Below are 27,033 nucleotides of genomic sequence, written 5' to 3'. Positions count from 1 at the left end.
CATGCCTGTGAATGTTGTTTCCAATTGTCAAGCCAGGTTCATGAACACTCACTGCGTTTGTTGTTCTTTGTTTCTCTTAGGATTTGTGCGTCTGGCTGGAGGGGTTGGACCCTGCTCAGGGCGAGTAGAAGTGCGTTCTGGAGAAGCCTGGACCCCAGTGTCTGATGGAAACTTCACACTCCCCACTGCCCAGGTCATCTGTGCAGAGCTGGGATGTGGCAAGGCTGTGTCTGTCCTGGGACATGTGCCATTCAGAGAGTCCGATGGCCAGGTCTGGGCTGAAGAGTTCAGGTGTGAGGGGGAGGAGCCTGAGCTCTGGTCCTGCCCCAGAGTGCCCTGTCCAGGGGGCACGTGTCACCCCAGTGGAGCTGCTCAGGTTGTCTGTTCAGGTGAGATGCACATCAGGACTTAACCTCTGTGTACACTCAGTTCAAGCTAAAAAAGAAATCAGATTGTGCTGAAATCCTGTCTTTTTCTATCAGTGTACACAGAAGTCCGGCTCATGAAAAATGGCACCTCTCAGTGTGAGGGGCAGGTGGAGATGAATATTTCTGGACATTGGAGAGCTCTCTGTGCCTCCCACTGGAGTCTGGCCAATGCCAATGTTGTCTGTCGTCAGCTCGGCTGTGGAGTCGCCATCTCCACCCCAAATGGAGCAGAAGGAAGTGATCAACTCTGGAAAGCCCGATTTCACTGCTCAGGGGCTGAGTCTTTCCTATGGAAATGCCCTGTGACTGCCCTGGGTGTTCCTGACTGTTCTCGTGGCAACACAGCCTCTGTGATCTGCTCAGGTAAGACAGGGAAGGGCTACTATACTTAGGATGCTCCTGGGGTGAAATTTCCCCAAAGCAGAGAGTAAGGGAAAACAGGCTTAGAAAGGAAGATATTCTGTAGTGAAATTATTGAACTCAGGTTTCAACTGCTCATTACTCAAGAATCCAATCCTGAGAGATTAGCATGGGGTAAAATTAAAGATAGCTTTTTTGAGAAAACCAGCAGTTCTGGGGAGACAGAGGACTAATGTACCAAAGAACCAGCTCCCCCTTGCTGATCAGGGACAAGAGTTTTTAAATGGGAATTTCAGGAGTGCACAGGTGGAGGTAGGGGAGAGGTTACTGCAGAATAGCACAGCTAGCCCTGACAATCATCTTGAAATAGGTCTGATCAGTGTCACCTTTATTGTTTGAAATACAGTTAATCATCAGTTCTAGTGTTGGTTTGTTCCCATTTCCTTGAGGCCAATTATTGGAATTGTGTAAGATGAAGAAGGGCTTCCCTGTTGACTCAGATGGTAAGGAATCTGCTTACAATGCAAGAGACTCAGGTTTGATCCCTGGGGTGGGAAGATCCCCTGGAGAAGGAAATGGCACCCCACTAGTCTGGTCATCATGTAATTTACTTCTACCTCCTGGTTGGGATTTCAGCATCTGCAAAACAGCTCAAAGGATATGGCTCAGAATGTTAGCTATAGCCCATGAGGAGGAACTAAAAATCCTTGACTTTGTTTAGGGCTAAACTATTATTATTTTATCCTATTTGACTGTTTTCCTTTGTTTCTGAAAAAATTTTCATTTCTGTGATTAGATTTATTCTTTGGCTAAGGCTTTTCTACAGACAGAAGCAGGTGCAGGACATGAGGGTGGTCTGTCCTGAGAAGGCTCCGTAAGGTCCTGCTCCATAACCTTCTCATTGTTCACTCATTTTTTCAGGGGGAAGAAGTGCTAAGAAGTGCTATGTCAGGGAAAGAAATGCTTAGATGAATAATATTTTTATGAAACATTATTATTTAAGGACAATAATAGAGAACAAAGTACAAACAATAAGTGTATACCTAGATCATGTTCCCCAACCCAGATCTACAAAGAGAACATGCACAGCACCACAGAGTCTCTATCGCCTCCCAATAGCTGTGTCCTCCTCCTCTCCAGGGAAGACTGACTACCTAAGACTTGTACTGCCATAAAATAGTTTCCCAGTTTTTGAACTTTATGTATAACCATACAGAATGTTTTCTTTCGTGTCTAATTTCTCACTCCTGATGTTGTTTATGGCAACATTGTATTCAATTTGATTACTATAGAGTATTCCTTTGAATGATCACATGACCATGCATTGATCCATTCAACTAGTGGCAGAAATTTGAGTTTGTTGCCAGGTTTTGACTATTACAAATACAGTGGTGCAAGTTACCATGATGATGACTTTTGGAATAAATATTTATTATGTTTTTTGTGTGTTTAATTCTGTCTTATATTTTAATTTTCTTAATGGTATGGTGTACTTCAATGAGTCAAGTTACTAATCTTAAGTGAATTCATTCACCTTTTTTACTGTACATGTAGTGCTCCTTCAGTCAGTCAGTTCAGTTCAGTCACTCAGTCATGTCCGACTCTTTGCAATCCCATGGACTGCAGCACATCAAACTTCCCTGTCCTTCATCATCTCCCGCAGCTTGCTCAAGCTCATATCAATTGAGTTGGTGATACCACCCAATCATGTCATTCTCTGTCATCTCCTTCTCCTGCCTTCAGTATTTTTCAGCATCAGGGTCTTTTCCAATGAGTCAGTTCTTCCCATCATGTGGCCAAAGTATTAGAGCTTCAACGTCAGCATCAGTCCTTCCAATGACTATTCAGCACTGATTTCCTTTAGGATTGACTGGTTTAATATCCTTGAAGTCCAAGGGACTCTCAAGAGTCTTCTCCAACACCACAGTTCACAAACGTCAATTCTTCAGTGCTCAGCTTTCTTTATGGTCCAACTCTCACATCCATACATGACTACTGGAAAAACTATAGCTTTGTTGGACCTTTGTCGGCAAAGTAACATCTCTGCTTTTTAATATGCTATCTAGGTTTGTCATAGCTTTTCTCCCAAGGAGCAAGCATCTTTTAATTTCATGGCTGCAGTCACCATTTGCCATGATTTTAGAGTCCAAGAAAATAAAGTCTGTCACTGTTTTCATTGTTTCCCCATCTATTTGCCATGAAGTGATGGGACCAGATGCCATGATCTTCCTTTTCTGAACGCTGAGTTTTAAGCCAACATTTTCACTCACCTCTTTCACCTTCATCAAGAGGCTCTTTAGTTCCTCTTCACTTTCTGCCATAAGGGTGGTGTCATCTGCATATCTGAGGTTATTGATATGTTTCCCAGCAGTCTTGACTCCAGCTTGTGCTTCATCCATCCTGGCATTTCGCATGACGTGTTCTGCATAGAAGTTAAATAATCAGGGTGACAATATACAGGCTTGACGTACTCCTGTCTCAGTTTTGAACCAGTCCTTTGTTCCAGTCCATAGAGCTCCTTATATCCTTCTAGAAAGAACTTTGTCCACTCCAAAATCACAAAAATGTTTTCTGAGAGTATCTCACAGAAGTGTAATTACTTTTATTTTGCATGTAATCATACAGTGCCTCTAGGACTGATAACTGTGTAGGATAAGGGTCAAGTGTCATGTTTTCATATGGGCATCCAGTTGACTGAAAATCTTTTTCTGGAAAGACTATTCCCTACTGCAATGCCACCTTTGTGATAAACAGAAGGGCACATATGTTTGAGTACTTCTTTTAGACTTTCTATTCTATTCCACTGTGTCATTTGTCTATCCTTCCACCTGTACCACATTTTCTTAATTATTGTAATTTTATAGTAAATCTTGAACCTTCCCTGGTTGCTGAGATGGTAAAGAATCTGTCTGCAAGGTGGGAGACCTGGGTTTGATCCCTGGGTTGGGAAGATCCCCTGGAGAAGTGCATGGCAACCCACTCCAGTATTCTGGCCTGGAGAGTCCCCATGGAGAGAGGAGCTTGTTGGGCTATAATCCACTGGGTCACAAAGAATCAGAAATGACTGAGTGACTAAAAACACAGAGTACGTCTGGGTAACTTTCATTTAAAGAAGTTATGTTGTTGCTGTTCTTCCTAACTGCCTTGGTCATTCTTGGTTTTTGTATTTTGTATACATTTTTGAGTTGAAGCTCCGATACTCTGCCACCTTATGTGAAGAGCTGACTCATTAGAAAAGACCCTGATGCTTGGAAGGATTGAAGGCAGGAGGAGAAGAGGACAACAGAAGATGAGATAGTTGGATGGCATCACTGACTCAATGGACATGAGTTTGGGTAAACTCTGGGAGTTGGTGATGGATAGGGAAGCCTGGCGTGCTGCAGTCCATGGGGTTGCAAAGAGTCAGACATGACTGAGTGACTGAACAACAACATAAATTTTGAATCATCTTGTCATGTTTCACACACACAAAAGCATCAGGGAATTTTATTGAGGTTAGCTTTAATCTGTATATAAATTTGAGAATGATTTATTTTGACAACATTGAGTTTCCCAAATCATTGGCAAAATATATATCCCTTCATTCAGTTCGGTCTTGAATTTCTCTCAGATGTTTTGCATGTCTTTACCTAGGTTTTCTCCTAGGCATTTTATGGGTTTGATGTTACTAGTATTTCCTTTAGTGAAGGTTTTCTAGGAGTGAATTCTCTCTGAACTTTATCTGGATTCCCCAAATGTTAGGTTAGTATTTTGCTTTAATCCTTCTTTCTTTTCTCTCCCTCTCTCTCTCACTCTAGTTTTCTCTGTCTTGCTCTAGCTTTCCCTCTCTCTCCTCCTTTGTCCCTCTCCTGCCCCATTTCCCCCCTGAGTATGTAAAATCTTTCTGGATTAAGTTGCAGATAGGATGCTCCTTTATCCCTCCATCTCCCCAACAAAAAAAATACTTCAGGGAATTTCCTTACATAACCACAGTTCAATCAAACCTTTAGAGATATCAGCCCCAGATAACATCTAAGTGCAACCACATGAGAGACCCCAAAGATAGAACTGCCAAGTTGAGTCTTTCCCAAATTACTGACCAGGAAATTATGATCAAAATAAAAAAAAAAAAGTTCCTTCAACTGCTAAGTTTGGGGGGAAACTTTGTTATACAGTATTGTTAACCAGGCACTTACCATGTAACTAGCTTTTGTATATAGAGGAATATTTATCCTCTCATCTTCCATTTTACTATTTCTACTTTATATTGATCTAATGTGCTGATAGACTCATTCTCTAGTTCTTAATTTCAGCTGTTAACTTTTTCAGCTGTAGAATTTTCCTTTGTTTTTGTTATCATTTCTCTGCCAAGACACACATCTTGTTAATTAATTCTTTGAGGACTTTAATCATGGCATTTAAATTCTCTGTCAGACTATAAAACTCTTAGAGGAAAACATAGGCAGAAGATTCTTTGACATAAATTGCAACAAGATCTTTTTTGACCAACCTTCTAGAGTAAAGAAAATAAAAACAAAAATAAACAAATAAGACCCAATTAAACTTAAAAGGCTTTGCATAGCAAAGGAAACCATAAACAGAACAAAAAGACAACTGTCAGAATGGGAGAAAATATTTGCAACTAAAATGAAACAACTAACAGGCGACTAATCTTCAAAATGCACAAATAACTCAATATCAACAAACCAAACAACCCAATTGAAAAATGGGAAAAAGACCTAAACAGACATTTCTCCAGACATACAGATGGCTAACAAATACATGAAAAGATGTTCAACATCACTAATTACTAGAGAGATGCAAAACTGCAGTCAGGTATTACTTCACACCAGTCAGAATATCTATCATTAAAAAAATCTACAAACAATAAATGCTGAAGAGAATGTGCAGAAAAGGGAATCCTCCTACATATGGGTATGTAAATTGGCACAACTACTATGGAGAACAGTATGGAGGTTCCTCAAAAAACTAAAAATAGAACTATCGTATGACTCAGCAATCCCACTCCTGGGCACATACCTGGAGAGAATCATCATTCAAAAAGACACATTCATCCTAATGTTCACTGCAGCACTATTTACAACAGCCAGGACACAGAAGCAACCTAAATGTCCTCACAGGAGGAATGGATAGAGAAGATGTTGTACATATATAAAATGGAATATTACTCAGCCATAAAAGAATCAAGTTGTGAAATTTGCAGAGACATGGATAGACCTAGAGATTGTTATGTTCGGTTTAGTTCAGTTCAGTCGCTCGTCATGTCGGACTCTTTGCGACCCCATTGACTGTAGCACAAGAGGGCTCCCTGTCCATCACCAACTCCCATAGATTACTCAAACTCATGTTCACTGAGTTGGTGATGCCATCCAACCAACTCATCCTCTGTCGTCCCCTTCACCTCTCGCCTTCAATCTTTCCCAGCATCAGGGTCTTTTCAAATGAGTCAGTTCTTCACATCATCAGGTGGCCAAAGTACTGGAGCTTCAGCTTCAGCATCAGTCCTTCCAATGAACATTCCGGACTGATTTCGTTTAGGATGGACTGGTTGGATCTCCTTGCAGTGCAAGGGACTCTCAAGAGTCTTCTCCAACACCACAGTTCAAAAGCATCAATTCTTTGGTGCTCAGCTTTCTTTATAGTCCAACTCATATCCATACATGACTATTGGAAAAACCATAGCCTTGACTAGATAGATCTTTGTTGGCAAAGTAATGTCTCTGCTTTTTAATATGCTGTCTAGGTTGGTCATAACTTTTCTTCCAAGGAGTAAGCATCTTTTAGTTTCATGACTGCAGTCACCATCTACAGTGATTTTGGAGCTCAAAAAAATAAAGTCAGCCACTGTTTCCACTGTTTTCCCATCTATTTGCCATGAAGTGATGGGACTGGATGCCATGATCTTTGTTTTCTGAATGTTGAGCTTTAAGCCAACTTTTTCACTCTCCTCTTTCACTTTCACCAAGAGGTTCTTTAGTTCTTCTTCACTTTCTGCCATAAGGGTGATGTCATCTCCATATCTGAGGTTACTGATATTTCTCCCAGCAATCTTGATTCCAGCTTGTGCTTCATCCAGCCCAGCGTTTCTCATGATGTACTCTGCATATAAGTTAAATAAGCAGGGTGACAATATACAGCCTTGACGTACTCCTTTTCCTGTTTGGAGACAGTGTGTTGTTCCATGTCCAGTTCTAAATGTTGCTTCCTGAGCTGCATACAGATTTCACAAGAGGCAGGTCACATGGTCTGGTATTCCCAGCTCTTTTAGAATTTTCCACAGTTTATTGTAATGCACACAGTCAAAGGCTTTGGCATAGCCAATAAAGCAGAAATAGATGTTTTTCTGGAACTCTCTTGCTTTTTCGATGATCCAGTGGATGTTGGCAATTTGATCTCTGGTTCCTCTGCCTTTTCTAAAACCAGCTTGAACATCTGGAAGTTCACGGTTCACGTGTTGTTGAAGCCTGGCTTGGAGAATTTTGAGCATTACTTTGCTAGTGAGATGAGTGCAATTGTGTGGTAGTTTGAGCATTCTTTGGCATTGTCTTTCTTTGGGATTGGAATGAAAAGTGACTTTTTCCAGTCCTGTGGCCACTGCTGAGTTTTCCAAATTTGCTGGCATATTGAATGCAGCACTTTCACAGCATCATCTTTTAGGATTTGAAATAGGATTGTTATGTAGAATGAAGTAAATCAGAAAGAGAAAAACAAATACGGTATAACATCACTTATATGTGGAATCTAGAAAAAATGGTAGCGATGAACTTACTGCAAAGCAGAAGTAGAGACATCAACCTAGAGAACATCACATGGATACTAAGAGGGGAAACGAAGAGTGGGATGAATTGGGACATTGAGATTGACATATATGACATATAGACACTATTGATGTGCTGTGCTGTGCGCTTAGTCGTATCCGACTCTTTGCAACCCCATGGACTGTAGCCTGCCAGGCTCCTCTGTCCATGGGGATTCTCTGGGAAAGAATTGTGGAGTGGGTTGCCATACCCTCCTCCAGGGGATCTTCCCAACCCAAGGATCTCTTGCATTGCAGGTGGATTCTTTACTGCCTCAGCCACCAGACTCAGAAGCCCTACACTATTGATACTAAGTATAAAATAGATATTGCCTGGAGAATCCCGTAGACATGGAGACTGATGGGCTACAATCCATAGTGTCACAGAGTCAGACATGACTGAAGTGACTTAGCATGCACACACGCATAAATTTTGCCAACAAAGGTCTATCTAGTCAAGGCTATGGTTTTTCCAGTGGTCATGTATGGATGTGAGAATTGGACTATAAAGAAAGCTGAGCACCAAAGAATTGATGCTTTTGAACTGTGGTGTTGGAGAAGACGCTTGAGAGTCCCTTGGAGTGCAAAGAGATCCAACCAGTCCATCCTAAAGGAAATCAGTCCTGGGTGTTCACTGGAAGGACTGATGTTGAAGCTGAAGCTCCAATACTTTGGCCTCCTGATGTGAAGAGCTGACTCATTGGTAAAGACACTGATGCTGGGAAAGATTGAGGGCAGGAGGAGAAGGGGATGACAGAAGATGAGATGGTTGGATGGCATCATCGACTTGATGGACATGGGTTTGGGTGGACTCCGGGAGTTGGTGATAGACAGGGAGGCCTGGCGTGCTGTGATGCATGGGGTCACAAAGAGTCAGACGCTACTGAGCTACTGAACTGAACACATAAATTAGATAAATAATAACCTATTGTATAGGGAACTCTACTCAGTGCTCTGTGGTGATGTAAATAGGAAGTAAATCCAAGAAAGAGGGGATATATATATATATATATATATATCATTGTTGTTTGGTCGCTGAGTTGCGTCTGACTCTTTTGTGACCTCATGGACTGTAGCCCGAGACACTCCTTTGTCCATAGGATTTCCCAGGCAAGAATACTGGAGTGGGTTGCCATTTCTTTCCCCAGAGGATCTTCCCAACTAGGGATGGAACCCCAGTCTCCTATTTGGCAGGCAGATTTTTTTTTTTTTAACCACTGAGTCACCTAGGAAACCCTTACATGTATACATAACATATTGAATTTGCTGTACAGCAGAAGCATCCACAGCATTGTAAGGCAATTATGCTCAAATAAAAATTAATAAAAATAAAATAAACTCTCTGTCAGGTAACTTTATTTATTTATTTATTTATTTTGGTCAGGTAACTTTAAGAGCCAAATACCCTGGGAAAATTTTTTAATGTTTCTTTTTTCTCTTGTTTTCCATGAGATCTCTTTTATATAAGTGTTTTTAAAAAATCACAAACATTGTAGATAAAAAATTGTACAAAGCCTTCAGAAAGGATTTTGTTTTGCTTCTTCTATTTAGGGGTAGATTAAGGGTAGAGCAACTTATTTAACTCATTCTTAGGGCAAAGCTTGACTTAAAACAGGAATCGTGGCATTGTCAGGACCAGGGCTGTTCATAGAGAAAGGGAACACTAAGATTATGGTAACTTTACTGGTATGTTACAGCTTTCATCTCAGCTCCATCACTAGATCATTATTATTATTATTATTTTATTTTGAATTTTTTACTTTGTATTGGGTTTAGCCGATTAACAATGTTGTTACCGTTTCAGGTGAACAGGCAGGGACTCAGCCATACATATACATGTATCCATTTCCCCACAAACTCCCCTCCTCTCCTAAAAATTATTTTGCTTAACTGAGTTTCCTGTTCTTCAACCCTCGCAACCCTCTAATCATCGCTCTTTTTTTCAGGAAATCACACCCAGGTGCTGCCCCAGTGCAATGACTCGGTGTCTGAACAAGCAGGGTCTGCAGCCTCAGAGGAGAGCGCCCCCTACTGCTCAGGTGAGGGTCCCACAGGACAGAAGATCCTATTCATCCCCCAGGTCAACGCCTCATTGTCCCATTTCTCTCTCCTCAGACAGTAGACAGCTCCGCCTGGTGGATGGGGGCGGTCCCTGTGCCGGGAGAGTGGAGATCCTTGACCAGGGCTCCTGGGGTACCATCTGTGATGATGGCTGGAACCTGGAGGATGCCCGCGTGGTGTGCAGGCAGCTGGGCTGTGGAGAAGCCCTCAATGCTACGGGGTCTGCTCACTTTGGGGCAGGATCAGGGCCCATCTGGCTGGACGACCTGAACTGCACAGGAAAGGAGTCCCACGTTTGGAGGTGCCCTTCCCGGGGCTGGGGGCGGCACGACTGCAGACACAAGGAGGACGCCGGAGTCATCTGCTCAGGTCAGCACTCCACACTGTCCACAGGCTAGGGGAGGGGAGGGCCCAGGAATACGGGGGTCTGATCCCTGAGGCAGAGATGCTGAAAGGACCAGAGAAGGAGGCTTCCTCCCATGAAGCCTGTCTTTCCAGCAGACGTGAAGATGAGGTGCTTTCACTGCCTCCTGCAGCAGCTGAGATTCTGGTCCTTTCTCCTCAGTAGTGTTTGCTGGCAGAGCCTTTTCTCAGTTTTCCTTGAAATCAGGGCTCACTCTTCTGGTACATATGGTAGAGAAGTCTTAAAGCCAAGGTGCTAGTTTTTTTTTGTTTTGTAACAAATCACCACATAGTTAATGGTTTAAAACAACACATTTACTTCCTTACACTTCTGTAGCTTAGATGTCCAGCAGGAATCTCACAGGATGGGGACTAAGGTTTCAGTAGGGTCACATCACCTCTGAGCCTCTGGGAAAGAATCTGTTTCTTGTCTTTTCAAGCTTCTAAAAACTGCCTGCCTGCCTTCGGTCATAACCCCCTTCTGTTCATCATCAGACCAGCAACGCTCCACCTCTCTAACTGTTATACACATTCACATCTCCCTCTAACCAGAACGAGGAAAAGTATTCCACTCTAAAGGATAGTGAGTCTAAGATTGTGATTAGACTGTGCTCAGGTGGGAGAAGGTAATGGCAACCCACTCCAGTACTCTTGCCTGGAAAATCCCATGGATGGAGGAGCCTGGTAGGCTGCAGTCCATGGAGTCCCTAGGAGTCAGACACAACTGAGCGACTTCACTTTCATGCACTGGAGAAGTAAATGGCAACCCACTCCAGTATTCTTGCCTGGAGAATCCCACGGACGGAGGAGCCTGGTGGGCTGCCGTCTATGGGGTTGCACAGAGTCGGACACGACTGAAGCGACTTAGCAGCAGCAGGTGGTTAATCCATCATATTTCAGGGTAATCTCAAGGTCCTTACCTTAATCACATCTGTAAAGTCCCCTTTGCCAGATAAGGAAACAGTCACAGGTCCATTATTTTATCTGCCTCCACACTGTCCACATCACATCCCTTTCATACACTCTTTTAGATGTTTTGTCAGGAAGCAGGAGTCAGCTCCCTCTCTCTGCAGGTGTCCAGGTTGGTCTTCCTCTCAGTTCATATCCACTACATCATAGTGGTAGAAATATTTAGAAAGACAGACACAAATGGACAAAGTCAGATAAAAAGGAGGCAGGTTTCACTCTGGTCATCTAATGGATTTGCTTCCTCAGCTGACAGAGATGAGTGTTCACATTTTTCCGGAGAGAGGAAAACCCAGAGCACTGAGTGGGATGTCACTGTGTCCTGTCTCCTCTCTTTCGATCTTAGAGTTCCTGGCGCTCAGGATGGTCAGCGAGGACCAGCAGTGTGCTGGGTGGCTGGAAGTTTTCTACAATGGGACCTGGGGCAGTGTCTGCCGCAGCCCCATGGAAGACATCACTGTGTCCATGATCTGCAGTCAGCTTGGCTGTGGGGACAGTGGAAGTCTCAACACCTCTGTTGGTCTCAGGGAAGGTTCTAGACCCCGGTGGGTAGATTTAATTCAGTGTCGGAAAACTGATACCTCTCTCTGGCAGTGTCCTTCTGGCCCATGGAAATACAGTTCATGCTCTCCAAAGGAGGAAGCCTACATCTCGTGTGAAGGTGACTTATGTCTGTTTCTGTGTCTTTCCCAACTCTGTAGGATGTTGTTAGTGAGATTTGATATTTTAAAATCTAAGTGATGGGTTTAAGTTGAGTTTATAAAATGAAGTTTGGATGGAGCTTATTTAATCTACATGTTCCAAACTTGCTTTATGAAAATTTTTTAATTGATATAATTGATACAACATTATATTTTTTGCTGTGTTCAACAAAATGCTTATATGTTTGTGTGTATTGATAAATGATCACTACAGTGAGTCTAGTTATATCTATATATATGGATCCATATATATAGATCCATATATATAGTTAAAAAGTTTCCTTCATGATGAGAATGTTTAAGATGTATTTTCTTGCCATCTTTCAAATAGACAATGCAGTATTCACTATAGTCACCATGCTGTATGTTATATCTCTTCACCTATTAACTTTATAATTCAAATTTATACCTTTTGATTACCTTTGCCCACACCAAATCCCCCACCTCTGGCAGCCACCAACTACTCAACGTCTCTGAACTTGCTTTTTGTTTTGATATTGCACATATAAATGAGATTATATGGTATTTTTCTTTCTCTGTCTGATTTGTTTTACTTAGCATAATGCCCTTGGGGTCCATCCATGTTGTTGAAACTGGCAAGATGTTCTTCTTTTTTTATGGGTGGATATAAGTCTATATTACATTTTCTTTATCCATTCATCAGTGAAGACTTACATTGTTTGACTCACATATATTGCTATAAAATACTAAAGGGTAATACTGTTGAAGTGCTGCAGTCAATATGTCAGCAAATTTGGAAGATTCATCAGTGGCCACAGGACTGGAGAAGGTCAGTTTTCATTTCAATCTAAAAGAAGGCCAATGCCAATGAATGGTCAAACTACCTCACAACTGTGCTCATTTCACATGCTAGCAAGGTTATGCTCAAAGTCTTTCAAGCTAGGCTTCAGCAGTAAGTGAAGTGAGAACTTCCGAGATGTACAAGCTGGGTTTAGAAAAGGCAGATAAACCAGAGATCAAATTGCCAACATTTGTTGGGTCATAGAGTAAGCCAGAGAATTCCAGAAAAACATCTGCTTCATTGACTACATAAAGCCTTTGACCATGTGGATCACAATGAACTGTGGAAAATTCTTAAAGAGATGAGAATACCAGGGCACCTTACCTGCCTCCTGAGAAACCTGTATGCAGATCAAAAAGCAGCAGTTGGAACTGGACATGAAACAACCGACTGGTTCCAAATTGGGAAAAGAGTTCGTCAAGGCTGTAGATTGTCACCCTGTTTATTTAACTTATATGCAGAGAACATCATAGGAAATGCCAGGCTGGATGAATCACAAGCTGGAATCAAAATTGCTGTGAGAAATATCAACAACCTCAGATACACAGATGATACCACTCTAATGGCAGAAAGCCAAGAGGAACTAAAGAGCCTCTCATTGAGGGTGAAATAGGAGAGTGAAAAGCTGGCTTACAGCTCAACATTCTAAAACCTAAGATCATCAGCTCTTAGGTAAATAAAAGGGGAGAAAGTGGAAACAGTGACAGATTTTCTTTTCTTGGACTCCCAAATCACTGCTGTTGGTGACTGCAGCCATGAGATTAAAAGAGGCTTGTTCCTCTGTGACAAAGCTAGACAGAGTATTAAAAAGCAGAGACATCACTTTGCTGACAAAGGTCCATATGGTCAAAGCTATATTTTTCCCAGTAGTCAAATCTGGACGTGAGAGCCGGGTTATAGAAGAAGCTAAAAAGTGTTGATTCTTTTGAATTGTGGTGATTGGATGCCACAATTGAATTGAGAGTCCTTTGGGCAGCAAGGAGATCAAACCAATCAACCCTAAAGGAAGTCAACCCTGAATATTCATTGGAAGGACTGATGCTGAAGCTGAAGCTCCAATACTTTGGCCACGTGATGAGAAGAGCTGACTCATTGGATCTGGATAGGACTACCAAAACTAAGTTGATTAAAAGTGGTGAGAGTAGACATTTTTGTCTTGTGTCTGATTTCAGAGGAAAAGCTTTTGGTTTTTTACAGTCAAGTATGATGTTAGCTGTGTACTTTTCATATGGCCTTAATTATGTTGAGATGCAATCCTTCTATACCTACTTTGTAAAAGAGTTTTTCCTGTAAGTGGATGTTGAATTGGTCAAACACTTTTTCTGCATCCTTTGAGGATATGATTTTTACCTTCATTTTGTTTATTTGGTGTATCACATTGATTAATTTGTGAATGTTGAACTATCCTTGTATCCTTGGAACAAATATCACTTGATCATGGTGTATGATTCTTTTAGTGTATCGTCAAATTCAGTTTTCTAATATTTTGTTGACGATTTTTGCACCTGTACTTATCAGAGTATTAGCCCGTAATTTTCTTTTCTCATGGTATCCTTATCTGGCTTTGGTATCAGACTGATGTTGGCTTCATAAAATGAATTTGGAAGTGATCTTTTCTTCTGTTTTTGGAAAAGTTTGAGAAAGCTCCACCACTAAATACTGTTACACTGGGAACTGAGATTTCAGCAATAAATTTTGAACGAAATAGATGTTGGCGAGGGCGACAAATAGTCACACCATAGCACCTTATTCCTTCAACATTTCTCTCTGTTTCTCTTTCTCCTTCCCTCCCCCTCCACATACACAAACACACACACCCCCTTCAGGTGCACCTTGAATGGTATGCTGGATGTTGCCTGAAACCCATAGCTAAGAGAATGTGGGATCAGATACTTCAAAAGCAGAGGCTCACTCCCTTCCTTGCCTCTCTTTGATCATCTCTTTGTCTTTTTCATTTGAAGGCCAAAGAGGCATTAAACTGTGAGACCTTTTATTGATGATATTTTCCCTACAATTAAACCCTGTGAATTGAGAGGTGGTAAAGTCTTTGACCATGAAAATGAGCAACCCGCTCACAGAGGTCCTGCCATTGTTTTCTCAGAGATTCTCTGCATAGAGTGGGTAGGAGTTTTGATAGGATGATCTGGAAAGAATATAAAAATATTGATACTTTATGACAGGTACTATTTATCCTTCTGTTTTTTTGAATTTATATTTATTTCTCTCAGCTTCAATTCTTTTGTGTATATTTTCAGTCTTTTGTTTATTATTTCTGCATCTTCTCAATACAAATTTTTCTTAGTAGGCTTTTTTTTTTCCGTGCCCCATCACTTTTCCCCTGTAGTTTTTTTTTTCAAGTTGATAATAGATTTTTATTTTTTAAATATAAATTTATTTATTTTAATTGGAGGTTAATTACTTTACAATATTGTATTGGTTTTGCCATACATCAACATGAATCTGCCACAGGTATATCAGTAGGCTTTTTTTTAACCATTGCAAAAATTTCTGGCTTACTCAGTGTGTACATATATGTGTCCATATATCTTCCCAGAATTCTACCAGGTCTTTCTTGTATACGTCCTTTTTAAGAGATTCCTAACCCACACTATGGGCTTTTCTGGTGGCACAGACAGCAAAGAAATTGCCTGCAGTGCAGGAGACCTGGGTTTGATCCCTGGGTAGGGAGGATCCAGTGGAGAAGTGAATAGCAATCCACTCCAGTATGTTTGTCTGGAAAATCCTATGGACAGAGGAGCCTGGTGGGTCCATAGGGTCACAAAGAGTTGGACATGACTGAGCGACTAACACACACACACACATAACCAACACTACATTGTGGAGCGATTATCTTCCAATTAAAAATAAATTTATAAAAGGGAGTTTCCTTTTACAATAGTAGACTTCACTTGCCCACTTGTCACACTGAATAATAGGTAAGAGTAGTTTATAATCTATCTAATACTTTTCCATTAAAATTGTGTACATGAGATTTTGAATATAAATTGACTCTGTGTTTCTGGACTGATTATTTTTAATATCAACTATTATCATAGACTGTTACCATTAATTTATATTTGGTTTACTATTTCACTGATTAGTATGAATTAAAAAAAAAGAAATTTTATTTCACTGAATTTTATTTGTCTATTCATTCATTTAATAAATATTTATCAAGCTCTTATCTAGGTATTTCGAAATGGTTTTCCATAGATATTTGTTGAATGAGTGCATACAATGTGCAGGCACTGTCCTAATAGCAGAAACATGGCACATATAAGATATACAAGGTCCTTCTTCTAATGGAACTTTCATTCAGAGGAGTGTGTGTACATTCGTAGATGTCTGTGTTTATATTTGCTGTGGGGTGTGAAGACTGATAAACAAGTAAATATTTAAAGTAATTTCAGCTGGTGATCAGATGCAGTGAATGTTTCAGCCCAGGAGATAATGAGCCTGTGTTTTCACATGTCATTTGCACTGAGCCATGGACCTTAGATAATCTTATGTGGGGACAGGAACACCCTCAGGTGTTCCTGATCCACTGTTTCCCCGTTGTGTGCAGGAAGAAGACCCAAGAGCTGTCCAACTGCTGCCCCCTGCACAGGTACGTCAGCCAGCCCCCTCCCCTGTGGCTCCCAGGGGCTCCTTCCTCCCACCAGGGCAGTCACAGGAAGGGCTGCTGCCTTTTCAGACAGAGAGAAGCTGAGACTCAGGGGAGGAGACACCGAGTGCTCAGGGCGGGTGGAGGTGTGGCACAGCGGAACCTGGGGCACCGTGTGCGATGACTCCTGGAGCCTGGCAGAGGCCGAGGTGGTGTGTCAGCAGCTGGGCTGTGGCCAGGCCCTGGAAGCCGTGCGGTCTGCAGCATTTGGCCCTGGAAATGGGAGCATCTGGCTGGACGAGGTGCAGTGCGGGGGCTGGGAGTCCTCCCTGTGGGACTGTGCTGCGGAGCCCTGGGGGCAGAGTGACTGCAAGCATGAGGAGGATGCTGGTGTGAGGTGCTCTGGTGAGTGAGGGGCTCAGGGTCCACCCTGGGTGAGCTGGGGCAGCGCAGGGGCAGTTGGCTGGACCAGGCGTGGTGGGGAGTTTATGTTCAGACATCCCGGGTGCTGGGGCTCTGATCTAGGATGAGGGTGCTGGGAGGCCTGGACATTGATGCTGTGGAGACTGAGAGGGGTGATTTCAGGCTCAGGAGGGAAAAGGTTTGCCCTGCGTTCTGGCCAATTCTTCTTCCCCACACTACTGTTTTTCTCTTTAGGTGTAAGGACAACAGTGCCCACGACTACAGCAGGTACTGTGATCCATCCATGGGCAGGAGAGGATACTCAGATACTGGGGACCTATTCTGTGGGCCCTCTGACAACTCAGAAGAGGAAAGAGTCTGAGGAGCTGTGGCTGTTGGGGAGGACCCAGGGCATTACACTGGGAAATCCCCTGCCTTGATGTCCAGGGTCAAATGTTCTCATGCCCGGGGTCCAAGGAAGTTTGGTTTCCTTGTTGCAGAATCTAAGGATCTCCCACCTGCCCTTGAGTGTTGCTCCTCATCAGAGAGGTGCAAGTCCCTGGACTGTTTGATGCTCTGTCTCCTGAAGCCCATGGAGAAGGGATGACCTGGGTCCTCAGAGGCTGTCTCGGCAGGGCAGCTCCCTGACAATCCCCACCTCTGCCTCGGGGCCACACTGGCCAGCGTGGAGTTGACTTGTCTCAGGACGAGACCCAGGGGAGCCCTGACACTGTCTGAGACTGAGACACCATTGTCTGGAGCTCCTGAAAATGCTGACACAGGAGATTTCTCTGTGCCCAAGACTATCCCCAGCCCTTTTTCCTGTTCTCCTTAGGGACCAGAACAACCTCAAATTCTCTCCCTGGAATCTTCTCCCTGCCTGGGGTCCTCTGCCTCATCCTGGGGGCCCTTCTCTTCCTGGTCCTCGTCATCCTGGTGACTCAGCTACTCAGATGGAGAGCAGAGCGCAGAGGTGGGCTGTAGGGGAAACTGGGGACCAGGGAGAGTGTGTGGAGGCAGGAGATGGGGCAGGTGTGAGGAGGGGAACCTGGGCCAGGTACTGTTCTGAGTTGCAGACTCCATGTGCTCTATGCTGAGCTCTAAGGGCTGAGTAGACAGAGGTTCTTAGGACTGGGGTGTGAACTCTCATAAGTCATGGCCTCTCCTGTGAGACCAGACAGAGTTGGCGCTGAGCTGTAATCAGGGTCAGACGAGGGGAGAAGGTGCTGACATGGTGCATGGGGTAGGAGACGATGCTGAGGTCCTGGCAGCCCCCATGTGAGCACCAAGGAGATGAAGGTGGGCTGGCTGGATTGGGGTATCTGGGAAGCTTCTCTGACCTGCTGGGGGATCTCTCAGCCTTATCCAGCTATGAAGATGCTCTTGCTGAAGCTGTGTATGAGGAGCTCGATTACCTTCTGACCCAGAAGGAAGGTCTGGGCCGCCCAGGTGAGTGTCTCTGTCTGCCCTCCTGGGATCTCTGGTTGTCACCACCCACTGGCTATGCACATCTTCTCAGCATCTGCAGACCCCATGTGTGCCCCAGGCTCACAGAGACGGCTCCTCCAAAGAGGCAGGATGGCCTCTCAGAGCCCCGTGACCTCCCAGCCTCTGTCTACACTGCAGAAGCCAGGCCTGTCCCTTCTCAGCCTTAACTCAGGTCCCGTGGGTGTGGGGAGGAAAAATTCTGTGTGTTGTGTGATGTTTGTCTCCACATGAGGCTTCCCGTCAGATTTCTCACTGACTAAACTGCCGTATTACACCAGGGATGGTGAGGACAACAGTGACTACAGATCCGCTCCAGGAAATAGAGGTGGACCTGCCTCGGCTGGGCTCTGGGGAGGAGAGTTTCCCTCATAGAGAGGAGATTTAAGGGGAATGGTTTTCCTTTGATGGACCAGAGGCATCCCTTGTGTCCAGATGGGGTTCGTCCTTCTCCTTCTCTGGCTGTTCTGTGATGTCTCATGTCAGGGCTGGTCTCTCTGTGTCCAGAATCACCACAGGCACACAATGTTTTTAAAAAATAGCATCTGTAAAGCACAATTTGTCAAAGTACTTTAGCAATGCTCAATGGTGGAAGAGTTGCTTGAGATATGTAGTTTCCACCAGAAAATATTGAGATATGTAAAATCATGTTTTGGCTTATGGACATATCAAAATGAAACATGGTCTTAGGGAAAAAAGTCTGTTGAAACAAGGAGTGACTGGTGCCTCTATTCAGAAACTCAGGAACTCTGGGTCAGAAGGTATCTTAGGTATTCCCCAGTCCAACCCAGTTACTGTGGTTTCATCCACTCCCTTGTCTGCTCTTGGAACCCCCAGATCAGAGGACTGATGTCCCTGATGAAAATTACGATGATGCTGAAGAAATACCAGTGCCTGGAACTCCTTCTGCCTCTCAGGGGAACGAGGAGGAGGTGCCCCCAGAGAAGGAGAATGGGGTGAGGTCCTCTCAGACAGGTGAGTGGGGTCAGTTGATCTCCTGCAATCTTTCTATCTGAAAAGAGTGAATTTGTGCTCCTCAATGCCCTGCCTCCCTAGAGAGTCAAAATATAGGTAATCTCATATATTTGGTAGCATCATCTTGACCATATGCCATATTTAATGCTGTCAGACTCCTTGCAAGGAGTGAGGAATCACTCTGCATTTGGCATTTATGCCTCCATAATGTGACATAAACTTATCACTTTATATGTGATATACTTGCATAATGGTTTATAGATTACGGAATTTCCTGGTGGTCCAGAGGTTAGGATTCTGCACTTTCACTGCTAGGGCTTAGGTTCAACCCTGGTCAAGGAACTAAGATCCCGCAAGCTTTGTGTCATGGCTGAAACAGAAATTTATCGATTAATTGAGCATATTTAAAACAAAGCTAAACGCTGAAGAATTGATGCTTTTGAACTGTAGTATTGGAGAAGACTCTTCAGAGACCCTTGGATGGCAAGGAGATCAACCCAGTCAATTTAAAGGAAATCAATCTTGAATATTCATTGGTAGGACTGAGCTGAAGTAGAGCTCCAATACCTTGGCCACCTGATACGAAGAACTGACTCCTTAGAAAAGACCCTGATGCTGGGAAAGATTGAAGGCAGGAGGAGAAGGAGATGACAGAGGATGAGATGGTTGGATGGCATCCCCAACTCGATGGATATGAGTTTGAGCAAGCTCTGGGAGTTGGTGATAGACAGGGAAGCCGGGTGTGCTGCATTCCATGGGGCCACAGAGAGTCAGGCATGACTAAGTGACTGAACTGAACTAAACCAAATTCAAAAATGAAACAAGTGTTTTAAGAATATCTTTGCACGGTCACATACATGAAGGCAAACCATTCAATATCACAGTAATCCAGGTCTATGCCGAATCAGTAATGCTGAAGAAGCTGAAGTTGCCGTTCTATGAAGACCTACATGACCTTTTAGAACTATCACCTACAGAAGATGTCCTTTTCGTTATAAGGGACTGGAATGCAAAGTAGGAAGTCAAGAGATACCTGGAGTAACAGCCAAATATGGCCATGGAGTACAAAATGAGGCAAGGCAAAGGCTAATAGAGTTTTGCCAAGAGAACACACAAACACCCTCTTCCAACAACACAAGAGAGGACTCTACACGTGGACATCATCAGATGGTCAGTACTGAAATCCGATTAATTATATTCTTTGCAGCCAAAGATGGAGACGCTCTATACTGTCAGCAAAAACAAGACCAGGAGCTGACTGTGGCTCAGATCAAGAACTCCTTATTGCCAAATTCAGACTTAAATTGAAGACAGTAGAGAAACCCACTAGACCATTCAGGTATGACCTAAATCAAATTCCTTATGATTATACAGTAGAAGTGACAAATAGATTCAGGGGATTATGTCTGATAGGCAGAGTGCCTTATGAATTATGGACGGAGGTTCGTGACATTGTATAGGAGGCAGTGATCAAAAATATCCCCAAGAAAAAGAAATGCAAAAAGACAAAATGGTTGTCTGAGGAGGCCTTACAAATAGCTGAGAAAAGACAAGAAGTGAAACCAAAGGAGAAAAGGAAAGTTATATCCATTTGAATACAGAGTTCCAAAGAATAGCAAGGAGAGATAAGAAAGCCTTCCTCACTGATCAATGCAAAGAAACAGAGGAAAACAATGGAATGGGAAAGACTAGAGATCTGGTCAAGAAAATACAGATACAAAGGAAATATTTCATGCAAAGATGGGTACAATAAAGGACAGAAATGTTATGGACCTAACAGAAGCAGAAGATATTAAGAAGAGGTGGCAAGAACACACAGAAGAGCTATACAAAAAAACCTTCATGACCCAGATAATCATGATGGTGTGATCACTCACCTAGAGCCAGATATCCTGGAATGTGAAGTCAAGTGGGCCTTAGGAAACATCTCTATGAACAAAGCTAGTGGAGGTGATGGAATACCAGTTGAGTTCTTTCAAATCCTAAAAGATGATGCTGTGAAAGTGCTGCACTCAATATGCCAGCAAATTTGGAAAACTTAGCAGTGGTCACAGGACTGGAAAAGTCAGTTTTCATTCCAATCCCAAAGAAAGGCAATGCCAAAGAATGTTCAAACTACTGCACAATTGCACTCTTCTCACACTCTAGCAAAGTAATGCTCAAAATTCTCCAAGCCAGGCTTCAACAGGGCATGAACCATGATATTCTAGATGTTCAAGCTGCACTTCGAAAAGGCAAAGGAACCAGAGATCAAATTGCCAAAATTCGCTGGATCATCGAAAAAGCAAGAGAGTTCCAGAGAAACATCTATTTCTGCTTTATTAATTATGCCAAATTCTTGACTGTGTGTATCACAATAAACTGATATTTCAGTAGCTGCGAGAAGACACTCATTCTCTAGAAAAAGAGTATTTCTCCATCTGAGGGCCTGTGTAGTTTCTGGGGAGGAGATATCTGTGGGTGCACCTGTGATACTATTTGTGGACATTTGGGAACAGGAGTCCAGTCAACTAAGAGCAGACTTGGGTTGTGAGTGAGGAATTCTGATTTTTCCTGTTTCCAGTCTCCCTCTTATTGTGAATTTGCATCTATCACCTGTGAAAGGAGAACATTTAAATTCCTTTTTATGATTCTTACCATTGCTGGGCATCTCCTTGGTATTGTGTTGCCTGGAAGCAGGTCTCCCAGAGCTCCTGAGCACAGGTCTCCTGTGATGTAGGATTTCCCCAACACTGAGGCCCAGGAGACCACATGAACTGGATCTGAGAGGACAGCTGGGATCCATCCTCACTGGAACTCATGTGAAATAGCCTGAACCTCCCTCCCCACACCCGGGTCCCAGGGATGCTTTGTCATAAGCACTTGCTTGACTCCCTTCCACCAGAGGGTTCTGTCCTATACTCGTGTCTCAGTTCTAATCAAACTTCTCTTTTCTACTTCAGGTTCTTGTCTGAACTTCTCGAGAGAGGCAGCTGATCCTGGGGAAGGAGAAGAGAGCCTCTGGCTACTCCAGGGGAAGAGAGAGGATGCTGGGTACGATGATGTTGAACTCAGTGCCCTGGGAACATCCCCAGTGACTTTCTCGTGATGCTGTATTAATTAGGAGATGAATCCTCAGATATTCTAATTGCCTGTATTTCAATAGAGTAGTGCTGACCTGTAATTGTGGCATATGAAAATTGCCCAAAATGAAATATTCTGAATAAATTAACTTTTTGCTGTGCTGTTAATTTAGGAAGCTCCATGTCAAACGCTTTTAGAGGATTGGTCCTCAAATGCCATCTTTCTCAAAGGAAATGCAAGATTAGTTGGCTGACCTGCTTTCTCACTTGTCTTAGAGGCTAATGAGGGCATTCTCACAAGTGCTCCTGGTCACTCTTATTTTGAAAAGGATGTAAACTTGGTCTACATTCTCACACTCCTTCCTAACAAGATGAACTCATGGAAAAACAAAACAAAACAAAACAGTTCTAAACACCTCTGAGATGTCACATCACCAGTTTGTAACTTGTTCTTGGACACCAGCCTGGTATGAGTTTCAAAGTGGAAGGTTGGCTGGTGGAAGAGAATGGCTACAGCTTTCCTTATCCTGCCTCAATATTCACAGAGCAATTAATAATCTAACTGTACATAACTACCTCTTCCTTTTTCATCTCTTTTTTATTTCTTTAGTGGGTACGGACACCTCTTTGCTCATCCCCCATGTCTATTTGATTATCCAAATTTTATAAATCCATTCTTTCTTCTCTATATCTTCCTACTATTTCTTTAGGATGGTGCTATTTCTTGTCTCTCCAAGGATCTCTCCTTTTAAGTGAATTATATCAGTTCATATATATCTTCAAGTTGATGGAAGGCAAATTGGTGCTCACCCACACCCTATATTCGGATGGGACAAGAAGGCAAGAAAGTGGAGACTTAGGCAGAGGGGGTCCAAAAGAATGAATGTAGATAGAAAGATCAGGAACATTTGGCTATTTATGTTTCAGAGATATGGATGGAGGCATCTGACATGACTGATCTCTTAGAGGAAGAATTTCAGACCAAGGGGCTTCTTTGAAAACATTTATTTTTCAGATGTTTCAAGATTGTTTCAAGATTACTTAAACAGTGTCAGACTTTTCTTTTTTTTTTGGCTCCAAAATCACTGCAGATGGTGACTGCAGCCATGAAATTAAAAGACGCTTACTCCTTGGAAGGAAAGTTATGACCAACCTAGATAGCATATTCAAAAGCAGATATATTACTTTGCCAACAAGGGTCCATCTAATCAAGGCTATGGTTTCTACAGTGATCGTGTATGGATGTGAGAGTTAGACTGTGAAGAAAGCAGAGTGCTGAAGGATTGATGCTTTTGAACTGTGGTGTTGGACAAGACTCTTGAGAGTCCCTTGGACTTCAGGGAGATCCAACCAGTCCATCCTAAAGGAGATCAGTCCTGGGTGTTCATTGGAGGGACTGATGCTGAAGCTGAAACTCCAATATTTTGGCCACCTCATGCGAAGAGTTTACTCATTGGAAAAGACCCTGATGCTGGGTGGGATTGGAGACAGGAGGAGAAGGAGACGACAGAGGATGAGATGGCTGGATGACATCACTGACTCGATGGACATGAGTTTGGGTGAACTCCAAGAGTTGGTGACGGACATGGAGGCTTGGCGTGCTGTGATTCATGGGGTCGCAAAGAGTGGGACAGGACTCAGTGACTGAATTTAACTGAGAAAGTAATTGTGATCGTCCTGTGACTCCTCAGTGCAGAGGGAGCTGTCATGAAGAAGCGACAAAGTAAAGATTACATTTACACAGCAATACCCCCACAAACCCCCTGCCCCCCACCCCTATCCCCACCCCCGGCCAATTCCATTGTGGACATGTGGAGAAGCTGCTGAACTAATACAAAACCTGAGAGTGCTGGCGTGGTTGTGAGCTGGACACACCCAGTTACTTGGTTGATGACTCTGGATGGTTTCTAGGGCTCCAACCTACACTCACGCTTGCAGTCTTCATAGTTCTAGGCTGTGCTTGGGGATGGGAAGATGCCTAGGGCTTCTTCCAGGTCAGCTCACATGGCTATTCACTTGGGAAGTGTTGAAATAGATGACATATGATGAAATAAGGCACACACACGAAGAAGCTCAGTGAACTCCAATAAAACACGATAAACAATGAATTTCAGGAAGACAATATATGAAGAAAATAAGATTTAAAAAAATTTCTCATCATCATTATTATTGTTTTTAATTTTTGGTTGCATGAGTCTTTGTTGCTGCACATGGGCTTTCTCTAAATGCAGCAAGCAGGCACTACTCTTCTCTGTGGACAGCAGGTTTCTCCATGCGTGGCCTTCTGTTATTGTGAACAGGTTCTAGGCACCCAGGCTTCAGGGGTTGCAGCATCGCCTCCTATTTGTGATTTGTGGGTCCTAGAACTCAGGCTTAGTAATTATTGAGCTAAGGCTCAGTAATTGTTGAGCTAGGGTGTTACTTCACAGAATAAATTCAGAGCTTTTTTAAAAACAGAGATAGAAAGCATAAAAAAGGAAGTAAACAGGGAGTTTGCTGATGGTTTAGTGGTTAGGATTCGATGCATTTGCTGCTGTTGTCTGGATTCAGTCCCAGTAGGGGAACTGAGATCCCTTAAGCTTTGCAGTGAGGCAAAGAGAATAACAGAAGAAACAAAACAGAAAAATGAACCAAACAGAGATTCAGTTGCTTAAGATTCAGTTCAGTTCAGTGGTTCAGTCATGTCTGACTCTTTGTGACCCCATGGACCGCAGCACACCAGGCTTCCCTGTCCATCACCGACTCTTAGAGCTTGCCCAAACTCATGTCCATTGAGTCGGTGATGCCATCATCCAACCATTTCATCCCCTGTCGTTCCCTTCTCCTCCTGCCCTCAATCTTTCTCAGCATTAGGGTCTTTCCTAAAGAGTTAGTTCTTCGCATCAGGTTGTCAAAATATTGGAGTTTCAACTTCAGCATAAGTCCTTCCAATGAATATTCAGGACTGAATTCCTTTAGGATGGACTGGTTAGATCAGTTGCTTAAGACTACAATGAATGGAATGCAACAAAATGAAAAATGCTACCTAGAGCATCAACAACAACAGAAGACTCTGTAACTTAGAAGGCAGGACCATTGAGATTACCCAACCAGGGGACAAAGAAAAAGAGGAATGAAAAAGAGTTAAAGAACCTGTGTGAGCTCTGGGGTAACATTCACAGAAACAACCTGCACATTATTGGAGTCCCGGAAGGACAAGAGAGGGAGAAAGGGACACAGATTGTACTTAAAGAAATAATACCAGATAAGTCCCAAATCTGATGAGATTTAGACATCCAAGTTCATGTAGCTAATAGATCACTCTTCAGAGTTCATTCAAATGATCATCCCCATGACACATTGCTTGTAATCAAGAAAAAGAATTATACAAGTAGCGAGAGAAAAGTGCTGCTGCTGCTGCTAAGTCACTTCAGTCGTGTCCGACTCTGTGCGGCCCCATAGACAGCAGCCCATCAGGCTCTGCCGTCCCTGTGATTCTCCAGGCAAGAACACTGGAGTGGGTTGCCATTTCCTTCTCCAAGAGAAAAGTAAATGCTCACGAAAAATAAATTTCCTTAAAAATATCAGTGGACTTTTTATTAGAAACCTGACTGTCCAGAACAGAAAGGATGATATATTCAAACTTATGGGAAAAAAAGGCCTACCACCCAAGAATACTTTTCTCAGGAAGGTTGTTTTTCATAAATGAAGATGATATAAAGACTTTCCCAAACAAACAATATTTGAGGGGATTCACCACACCAGGCTTGTCTTACAAGATTGCTGAGGGGAGTTCCTCAAACTAAATGAAGGATGCTAATTTTTATATGAAAGAAGTGGAAATATGCAACAGACTTGTAAATGTAAATACTGAATCCAATTCGGCATACTCTGACACTGTCATATAGTAGTGTGCTAGTCAGGTAGCTTTAGTCTAAAGAAAGTATTAAAATAGCTATAGAGGAAAATATTTTGTTAGTAGATATACAATATAGAGAGAGGTAAATTGTGACATCCAAAACAAAATGTGTAGAAGGGGATAAAAAGGTAGAGCTTTTGCATGTCATTGGAATTAATTTGTTATCAGTGTAGTATTTACTGTTGTCCCTCTAAGATATTTTATGTGAGCCATGTGGCAACAGAAATGTAAAAACCTACAGTAGATTCATAAAAAGTAACAAGAAGGGACTCAAAGAGCAACATTCTCCAAAATTATCAGTTCACAGTTCTAAATGTTGTGCAGAACAATTGAGTTGTCCTGGTCTCCACATCATCTTTCAAGATCAGCTGAAGGGGAGACTCCTTCGAAAAGTGAAAGACTAATTAAGCTGTGTGTTATTTTAAGCCAAAGAAATCTTTGGGCACCTCATCTGCTTCCCATATCGATGGTGCAGCTGTACTTTTTTAATCGCAAATTTTCTTCCTGTGATATTGCTGTGTGGTTTTAATGAAATAACTGCCAATGATAAATCATATGAATATCCTGTCTCCTCAGTTGTGTTTGATTAAGACTTATTAAGAAGCCACATGTAGGTACTTTGTAGTTTGTCTTGTGTATCCTTAGAGATAGAGATTTGCAGTGTTCGTTGTGACATATTGTTGGTGATAGCTGCTTGTTTTTGAAAATGAAATTTTGCCTAGGGAATTGTCAGAAACATTTGCCTTTAAAACAAAAATATTAGCTAAATGATGTTCTCAGAAAGATTTCTTTATATTTAAGACAATTTATCTTCAATATTTAGTACAGTGCCATTCAGCCATTCAATAAATATTAGCTGAACATCTGTGAAGTTACAGAGAGGGGAAATATAGAGCTTACACACAGGCATAGGCCTCACTCCAATCCTGGGGCCTGGCAAGGCCTCAAACAATGCCTACAGACTGCAGGAACCTTGGTTAGCATGCCCAGATTGGGAAACATTCGATGACAAGGAAAAGAGGTCTGTTCACAGAGTTTTTGATGTTAAAGGAGGAACACATTGCTGTATTTTCCAGTGTTCTGAGGCTGGT

General features: G+C 42.7%; 1 protein-coding gene across 1 annotated transcript in view; it reads left to right on the top strand.

The window, feature by feature from the left end:
* Positions 1-22,070, top strand: part of LOC129644192 (antigen WC1.1) — a 60,489-nt gene extending 38,419 nt beyond the window's left edge. Inside the window, exons 9-20 of the mRNA XM_055569693.1 lie at positions 81-389; positions 483-791; positions 9,531-9,623; positions 9,700-10,014; positions 11,360-11,674; positions 16,082-16,123; positions 16,211-16,525; positions 16,778-16,810; positions 17,358-17,495; positions 17,882-17,971; positions 18,845-18,982; positions 21,925-22,070. Of these exons, the coding sequence (XP_055425668.1) occupies positions 81-389; positions 483-791; positions 9,531-9,623; positions 9,700-10,014; positions 11,360-11,674; positions 16,082-16,123; positions 16,211-16,525; positions 16,778-16,810; positions 17,358-17,495; positions 17,882-17,971; positions 18,845-18,982; positions 21,925-22,070 (2,243 nt within the window). The remainder of the gene's footprint in view (positions 1-80; positions 390-482; positions 792-9,530; positions 9,624-9,699; positions 10,015-11,359; positions 11,675-16,081; positions 16,124-16,210; positions 16,526-16,777; positions 16,811-17,357; positions 17,496-17,881; positions 17,972-18,844; positions 18,983-21,924) is intronic.
* The last annotated feature ends 4,963 nt before the right edge of the window (positions 22,071-27,033 follow it).

Source organism: Bubalus kerabau, chromosome 1 (genome assembly GCF_029407905.1).
Source record: "Bubalus kerabau isolate K-KA32 ecotype Philippines breed swamp buffalo chromosome 1, PCC_UOA_SB_1v2, whole genome shotgun sequence".
Taxonomy (NCBI): Eukaryota; Metazoa; Chordata; class Mammalia; order Artiodactyla; family Bovidae; genus Bubalus; species Bubalus kerabau.
The sequence above is the reverse complement of the archived record's forward strand: the minus strand, read 5'-3'. Positions and strand labels throughout refer to the sequence as shown.